This window comes from Astyanax mexicanus, chromosome 21, assembly GCF_023375975.1.
Source record: "Astyanax mexicanus isolate ESR-SI-001 chromosome 21, AstMex3_surface, whole genome shotgun sequence".
NCBI classification, from domain to species: Eukaryota; Metazoa; Chordata; class Actinopteri; order Characiformes; family Acestrorhamphidae; genus Astyanax; species Astyanax mexicanus.
In genome coordinates this window covers 37,300,325-37,309,263 of record NC_064428.1, presented here as the reverse complement: position 1 = coordinate 37,309,263, position 8,939 = coordinate 37,300,325, and the positions used below count along the sequence as shown (strand labels likewise).

The window sequence follows — 8,939 nt, the reverse complement described above, 5'->3', positions numbered from 1 at the left end:
CACATTTTACACACAACCATTTATACTCAGCCCTCATCCACACACAAAGTTGAGAAGCGTCAGTCAATAGTGCACAGCATACACTTAACCGGAAACCACCATCAACCTCAGGCACTACAGCATTTACCCAGGACAAATTGCCAATTATTATAAAAAATACACATACACACCAGATTAATTAAGGGTATTAGATTTTTCTGGGTAACTTTAGAGTATTCAGTTTACCTGATCTCCATGTTTTTGGACTGTGGGAGGTAACCGGAGATTCCTCCCACAATATCATAAAATATCAGTAAATGCCAATTACAGAAATTGCCATAGATCAGCCAATCATAATGCAAGGTCAGAGCTAACTGTATATAATTTGCAATAATGTGCAAGGTGTCACATAATAATAATAAGCGAATAATAAGTGAACCACCAGGTCTAGTCTCTGTAAGCATATATGAGTCAAATAAGAGTATTTATAACACAGAACAGCTATGACTCCTGTTACTCTCTTCTTCTTTTCTCTTTCTTTGGGCTTCCTTGTACATCTCACTAGTGTAGCACATTTTTCTGTTTCTCTTTACCAAGATATCAATCTTTTTTAACAGTTCTGTGACCTGAGAGCGATCATTTTGCTCCTTGTTGTTGAAGATTTGATAAAGACCTCCACAGCTCTCCACAAGCTGCTTCAAGGAAGGACTAAAATCAGTTTCCTCGACTTTTCCATGTTTGTCTCCGTGAGTGATCAGGACTATGCTGCGCCTCAGAATCTCCTCCCCAAAAAGATACTTAAGATAATATGTTGTGTATTTGCCCCCAAAATTAGGTATTACAAGTAAGAATACGTGAGGACCAGGGAAACAGAGCTGCAAACACTGTTCAAATTGAGACGGAGCCAAAAAGAAAACGTAATGGCTAGGAAACTGCAGATGATGAAGTTGTTTCTTCCTCTTTGTGTCAATCACAGTTACAAGTTTATTTCCGATCTCAACGTCCTGTTTTTTACACATTATGGCATTCCTGTGTGCATTACTGAAGTCGTTCCCAAAAGCCTCTCTGCCCAGGATGGTGTTTCCAGTTGCGCTCTTTCCTGATCCAGGTTTTCCCATCAGAACAATCCTCACATCAGACACTGAAACACAGAATACAAGGAAAATTTTTACTGTGCAATCTAACGTTTAACACTCTTCAGTGTTCAACAGTAAGTTTAAAAACTAACAATGCCATCAACTTTACAGCATTATATGCCATTTTATTTGAGTTTGGAGGTGTGTAATGAGGAACTCTGAAGCTACATGAAGTTTGGAGGTATTTATTTATGCTGAATTATGGATTTAAGAAAGAAATGTATAAATCTCTCTCTTTTGCTTGCTCACTCTTGCAGAAACATTCAACAAACCCACCCGCACACACAGCTGGAGATCCTAAAGCTCTTTGGTAAACTTTTACTCAGCGCATTAAAGATAAAAAAAATGAAAACTATCAAAAACTACCCTGAAATACTGTAATAAGGTAGTAAAAAGACTCTAGTCTGTTGGCAGGTACCACACTATTATTACTGTGTCCTTTGTATAATGATTTAATTAAGGTTAATCAGAGAATATTTAATAAATATAAATTAGTATAATATAAATATTGCATTTAATGTGTCACGTCTGGTGCTGTTAGCTCCTCTGTCCCTTCCACACCCAGCTCTAACGGAGGTTCTCAGGTTAACAACTACACTACCCAGAATGCACCACCCGCTGACATCACGCACTCACCTGATCACGTGACACCTCACCTGCTTCCACCAGGAAGCCCCGAATACTAATTACTGGCACTATAAAGGTGCACGCCAAACAGACTTCATCGCCGCGTATTGTAGGTTATCCTCATACAAAGCGTTACTTATCTCTTGTCTCAGTTTACCTTGTGTATGACCTTGCCTTTTGTTTCCCGACGCCGATTTTTGCCTCTGCCTTTGATATTGGATTGTTTTGTGTATGACCTGGACTGTGCTTTCACCACCGCCTCTTGGATTATCTCTGATACTGGATTGCTTGTGTATGAACTCTGGACTGTCTCTCGTTTATGGTATGGTTTTGTCTTCATTGCTCTGTCTACTGGTGATCACCCTTGTTTCTGTATCGACCCTGAATACATCTGTTTATTCTTATAATAAACATCTATTGTTTTTATCAGTATCTGCGCTTGTCTGCTATTCTGTTCTGACCATGACAGAATACGCGGCCGTACAAGATCAGATAGCAGATACTGAGGCTATTAGATCTGGTTTAGCCAACCAGGGGAGGCTACTCGGTCAGCACCAGCAAACGCTCGCTGGTGTGACCCAAGCTGTTTCGGAGCTAGCCCGCCAGCAAACCACGCAGCAGCAACAACTAGCTGAGCTGCTAGCTCACCTCAGAGGCGTAACTGAGCCTAGCCCTAGCCCGTTAGCTACCCCCAGTATGCCTAACGCTAACTCTTCTGTGCCTGGATTTTCTGTCTCTAAACCGGAGTTGTTTGATGGGGATCCGGAAAAATGCAGCGGTTTTCTTTTACAATGCTCCGTGTTTTTCAGTAATTCACCGCCTACAACCGATAAAGCTAAGATCGGTTTTGTTATCTCACGGCTTTCTGGTAAGGCACTCGAGTGGGCTACAGCTATTTGGGAAGAACTTTCTGGGGCTAGTTACACTGACTTTTTAGCTACTTTCCGCTCAGTGTTTGATCATTCGCGTTATGGACAATCTAATGGAGAACTTTTGCTGGCTCTAAAGCAAGGTCAGAAGCCGGTGGCTTCCTACGCTCTGGAGTTTCGCACTCTTGCAGCTGGTAGTGGGTGGAATAACGCTGCTTTGATCAACGTGTTTAGATGCGGACTTAACCCAGATGTACAGAGGGAATTAGCCTGCAGAGATGATTCACTGACCCTGGATCAGCTCATCTCACTGTCGATCCGGTTGGATCAACTTCTCTCGCGCCGACCCAAGATCAGTCCTCGCACTCAACACACTCCTGTGTCTCTGACCCGCGCTCCCACTCCGGAGAAAGCTGCGCTGCCTGCCCCAGAGCCCATGGATATCCAGAAAACCCGGCTAACTCCAGAGGAGCGACAGCGTCGAATCCGGCTTCGCCTATGCCTTTATTGTGGGGAGGCCGGGCATTTCAAGGCTGAGTGTGGTCTCCTGACCCGACCTGTGAAAGCTCCAGCCCTGGGACAGCGCGTGGAGTGCTCTCCACGCGCTAACGTGGTACGTAAGCATAACACAATCCTTCGCTCTAAATGTTTTTCTTTGCCTGTAAATATTATGTTACCTACTGGTATGCTCTCTGTCCCAGCGCTTGTAGATTCCGGGTCGGAGGGGAACTTCATCAGTCTGGACCTAGTTAAGGAGCATGGAGTACCCACCAGAGAACTTCTACGTCCATTAGCCATCCATGCTGTTGATGGAAAGACTGTTCGCTCCAAGCCGGTTACCCTGCAGACTCTGCCCATCACTCTTCAAGCCAGCGCTCTCCATTATGAGGAACTACCACTCTTCGTGCTTCCCTGCACCGAACATCCTGTTATCCTGGGCATGCCATGGCTGAAGACTCACGATCCCACTGTCTCCTGGCGCGATGGGGATATCACGGTTTGGTCTGCTCACTGTCATGAACATTGTTTAGCTCTGGATAGTTTAGTTATTCAGTCCACTACTGTGGAAAGTCCCCATGTTTCTGAATCTCCTGTTATTCCTCCCGAATACTCTGATTTGCTTGAGGTTTTCAGTAAAGACAATGCTACTAAGTTGCCTCCTCATCGCCCATGTGATTGTGCCATTGACCTAGTGGAGGGTGCCACCTTACCCAAAGCTAGAGTTTACCCCCTTACTCTCGATGAGGAGAAGGCTATGACAGATTACGTTTCCGAAGCGTTAGCTCAGGGTTTCATTCGCCCGTCAAAATCTCCTGTTGGTTCGGGTTTCTTCTTTGTGAAGAAAAAAGACGGTGGACTGAGGCCCTGTATAGATTACCGAGGTTTAAACGCTATCACTAAAAAATTTGCGTACCCCCTGCCTCTCATTCCGTGTGCACTTGAACAGTTGCGCAACGCCTCTTACTTCACCAAACTCGATTTGTGTAGTGCGTACAATTTAATCCGCATTAAGGAGGGGGATGAGTGGAAAACTGCATTCACTACTACTAATGGCCACTATGAATACATGGTTATGAGTTATGGTCTCGCTAACGCCCCCGCCGTGTTTCAGTCATTTATGAATGACATTTTTAGAGACATGATTGGCAAGTTCGTCACACTTTTTATAGACGACATTCTGATCTATTCGTCTGATTTTGACTCTCACGTGCAGCATGTTCGTTCGGTCCTCCAACGTTTATTAGAGAACAATCTCTATGCTAAAGCCGAGAAATGCGAGTTCCATCTTCAGAGAGTCGCATTTCTCGGCTATGTTATCAGCTCCCAGGGAGTTCTTATGGATGACTGTAAAGTAGACGCCGTCACTAGTTGGCCCACTCCCCTGTCCATCAAAGATCTCCAGCGTTTTTTGGGATTTGCAAATTTTTATAGGCGTTTTATTCGTAACTTCAGCAGTATAGCTGCCCCACTCACCGCACTCACTAAGAACGCCACTAAGATCCTTAAATGGTCTCCTGAAGCCGACCAGGCATTTAATAAGTTAAAAGCTGCTTTCGTTTCAGCTCCAGTTCTCATGCACCCCAAACCTGAACTACCGTTTACAGTCGAGGTCGACGCATCTGATACTGGCGTTGGGGCTGTTCTTTCCCAACGCAGCGGTTCACCGCCTAAGCTACATCCCATAGCCTTCTTCTCTCGTAAAATGTCACCTGCTGAGCGCAACTATGGTATAGGGGATAGAGAGTTATTGGCTGTCAAATTGGCTCTAGAGGAGTGGCGTCACTGGCTGGAGGGGGCTGCACACCCATTTACCGTACTTACTGATCACAAAAACTTGGAATATCTACGCACTGCTAAACGTCTAAACCCCCGTCAAGCTCGTTGGTCCTTGTTTTTCTCGCGATTTGATTTTTCTATTTCATTTCGTCCAGGTCACCGTAATACTAAAGCTGACGCATTATCCCGGGTTTTCAGTTCGTCAAATGAGGGTAGCCACCCTTCCGAACCAGAACGCATTCTACCACCCACAGTTCGTATAGCTGCCATTAGATGGGAACTTGACGATCTTATTCAGCAAGGTTCAGTTAACACACCACCTCCGGAGGGTTGTCCTCCTCACAAGATTTTTGTACCTGAGCAATTTCGCGAACGACTCATTGGCTGGGCACATTCTGCCCTTACTTCTGGTCACCCAGGGGTTACACGTACGCTGCAACTGATCTCAGCTCGCTATTGGTGGGAAACCATGCGAGCTGACATACACTCATTCGTAGCTTCCTGTTCTGTCTGTGCACAATGCAAAACACCCAAAACCCTTCCAGCCGGTAAGCTAGTTCCTCTACCCGTCCCAGACAGACCCTGGTCACACATTGCTGTAGACTTTGTCACAGACCTACCTGAATCTGAGGGTTACACCACTGTTCTTACTGTTGTTGACAGATTTTCTAGGGGAGTAAAGTTTATCCCTTTTCCAGCACTACCCACTGCTCTTCAGACAGCTCAGGCTATATACACACACATCTTTAGACACTTTGGTATTCCGGAGGACATCCTCTCCGATAGGGGTCCTCAATTTACTTCCAGAGTATGGAAATCCTTTTTTGAACACTTAGGAGTGCACGTTAGTCTCACCTCTGGTTTTCACCCCACTAGCAATGGTCAATGTGAACGAGTTAACCAGGAATTAGGAAAATTTCTTAGATTGTACTGTTTCAAACATCCTACAGAGTGGTCTCAGTATCTCATTTGGGCGGAAATAGCCCAAAACTCACTCACTAACTCCACATCTGGTCTTACACCCTTTCAGTGCGTTCTGGGGTACCAGCCTCCGTTAGCTCCATGGACAGCTGTGTCTTCCGATGTACCCGCCGTGGATGACTGGATGAAGCGGAGTGAGCAGGTGTGGGAGGAAACACATCAGCAGGTTTCTGAGGTCTTGCGCAAATACAAGGAGCAGTCTGACAGACACCGAGGTACCACCCCCCAATACCAGCCCGGAGATCGTGTGTGGTTGTCGACCCGGGACTTGAGGTTTGAGGGGTCCTGTAGGAAACTACTACCCAAGTATATTGGCCCGTTTAAAGTTCTTTCACAAGTCAATGACGTTACTTATAAGATTGAGTTGCCTTCTCAGTACAGAGTGCATAACTCATTTCATGTTTCCTTGCTCAAGCCTCTTGTCCCAGGTCCGCTGGCTGAGGGTGTTCCAGACGACGTGCCGCCCGCGGCAGTGGAGGGGGAGGCTTCGTCTACCTATGCGGTTCGAGAGGTGCTGGATTCCCGCAGGCGTGGCGGAGTGCTCCAGTATCTCATAGACTGGGAGGGTTACGGCCCTGAGGAGCGTTGCTGGGTTGCCGCTGGGGATGTGCTGGATCCTGCTCTTCTGGCCGAATTTCATGCCCGTCACCCTGGTAAACCTGCTCCTAGACCCCGTGGGCGTCCCAAGCGCTCACTCTCCTCCTCGGTTCCGGTGCGTCGGGGTTCCCAGTCTCGCATCCCCCGCCTGTCTGGCACCTCTGTGGTTTCTCCTGCTCCTCCCGCCGGTACTCCCTGCCCGTCGGGTGGACGTCGTCGTGGTCGTCCCCGTTCCGTCTCCGTCTCGACTCCCTCGGGGGGAGGTACTGTCACGTCTGGTGCTGTTAGCTCCTCTGTCCCTTCCACACCCAGCTCTAACGGAGGTTCTCAGGTTAACAACTACACTACCCAGAATGCACCACCCGCTGACATCACGCACTCACCTGATCACGTGACACCTCACCTGCTTCCACCAGGAAGCCCCGAATACTAATTACTGGCACTATAAAGGTGCACGCCAAACAGACTTCATCGCCGCGTATTGTAGGTTATCCTCATACAAAGCGTTACTTATCTCTTGTCTCAGTTTACCTTGTGTATGACCTTGCCTTTTGTTTCCCGACGCCGATTTTTGCCTCTGCCTTTGATATTGGATTGTTTTGTGTATGACCTGGACTGTGCTTTCACCACCGCCTCTTGGATTATCTCTGATACTGGATTGCTTGTGTATGAACTCTGGACTGTCTCTCGTTTATGGTATGGTTTTGTCTTCATTGCTCTGTCTACTGGTGATCACCCTTGTTTCTGTATCGACCCTGAATACATCTGTTTATTCTTATAATAAACATCTATTGTTTTTATCAGTATCTGCGCTTGTCTGCTATTCTGTTCTGACCATGACATAATGATTTATCTACATTTAATTACTTATTATTAAATGCTTACATCTAGAAGTTTCGAAGTAGAGAAAGTTGAATGTTGTAAACCTAAATGACCCTTTGTGGTATGTTTTCTGTCCAATTCATTTTCAACATTCTTCCCTTTCTTAATCTTTGCTACTCTACCTTCTAGAGTCCACCCCATCCTTTCTGCCATTGTTTTATTCACATTCTCTTCTCTTCCTTCTTCTTGATTCTCACTATTTTGATCGTGTTCTTGTCTTTCTCTCCCAGTTTCCTTCTGTTCTTCATCCTGTCTGTCTGATTCTTCTGCTTTGATGTAGTGTTGTCCTCTGTTCTGTTTGACCATTTCATCAATCTTCTCCAGTAGTTTAGATATCTGGGTGGGATTAATCTCTCTCTTACTGTTTATCACAGCATATCTGTTACTGAACTGTTCCTTAAAATCGTGGACATTTGTTTCTTTAATAAATGAACTCCATTGGCTGCTGGTGAGGTCTTCTTTCCCAGTGAAGAGCAGCATGGTGAATTTCAGAGCTTCTTCTCCAAAGTTCTCCTGAATCCACTCCACAGTGCTCCTCTGATCTTCTGTAAAGTTCCCGACTCTGATCACCAGCAGGAACACATGAGGACCAGGATCAGACAGAGAGAATAATCTCCTCATTTCAGTCTTCAGCTGTTCTGAACTGAGGGTGGCGCTGTTGATTCCTGGAGTGTCGATGATGGAGACGTTCCTGTCGTCCACTCTTCCTCTCTGGAGCTCACACTCTGTAGTTTCAGTCTCTCTGAATGTCTCTCGTCCTAATATAACATTAGCTGTAGCACTCTTTCCTACTCCAGCGTTTCCCAACATCACCATCCTCAGATCCATAGAGTCTGTTTTGAAGGCAAAAAGAATGTTCTCTTAATATGCAGGAAATTTTTCAATGCAATATTGGACTTTTAATAGTAAACAACTATAGAAATGACTTATTTGCTGAGACATTGTAGTTCTATTGTAAAAAAAAAATAAAAATAAAAACAGGAAAAACCGATATTATTTTTATTTTTTAGATCTTCGTTTTCTTTCTAAAATTCTCCCAACAAATGAATAATCCTAAAGTATTTTAGGTGATGCATTTACAAGCTCTCTACATTTATGCAGACACAGTAATATGATATAAGATCATTGTAAATTCCATTTAGAAAGCCTTAATGAAATCCTAAGTGCTACTTACTTGAAGAAATGAACGATGCCATTTATATGCTTTCAATCTTTGATTATTGGTTTGCTGTCATAATCTGGAAAGGAAAAAAAGGAAAACAAAAAAGTTGGCATCATGTTTTGATTGTTTTTATAGGACATTACAGTGTTTTTTTTGCAAATGTTAGCTAATGATAAAAGTTAAGGGTATTGTTACACATTCATTCTGGTTTGGGTGGGATGTTAAGGGTGGGATTGAGGAGAAAATAGAAAGGATGAAAAAAATCAAGCAAAGAAATGGTTCAAAAAGTCAAAGTGGTGTCATGCCGCTTGTTTCATAGGGTAGCGATATAGGCATGTGAGTGTACAGACGTGGGAAAGTTATGACCTAGATTTTCAGTGTGGTTAACACCCTGACTGGTACATGTGGCAGATGGAAATAGTGTTTACT

General features: G+C 44.7%; 1 protein-coding gene across 1 annotated transcript; it reads right to left on the bottom strand.

The window, feature by feature from the left end:
• Positions 1-264: 264 nt before the first annotated feature.
• On the bottom strand, positions 265-8,593 carry LOC111197465 (GTPase IMAP family member 7). The gene is made up of 3 exons (XM_022686868.2): positions 8,523-8,593; positions 7,471-8,181; positions 265-1,120 (listed from the first exon to the last, which is right to left on the bottom strand). Exons 1-3 carry the CDS (start codon positions 8,542-8,544, stop codon positions 465-467), a joined length of 1,389 nt encoding a protein of 462 aa, XP_022542589.2. The 5' UTR covers positions 8,545-8,593; the 3' UTR covers positions 265-464.
• Positions 8,594-8,939: the final 346 nt, after the last annotated feature.

Bases quoted from the DNA above. Each gene is read 5' to 3' on its own strand.
- LOC111197465 (XM_022686868.2), bottom strand. From the start codon at position 8,544: ATGGCATCGTTCATTTCTTCAA. The intron at 8,182-8,522 runs GTAAGTAGCACT...CCTTCAAAACAG, and splicing joins GGCATCGTTCATTTCTTCAA to ACTCTATGGATCTGAGGATG. The intron at 1,121-7,470 runs GTAGAGTAGCAA...TCTGTGTTTCAG, and splicing joins GATGGGGTGGACTCTAGAAG to TGTCTGATGTGAGGATTGTT.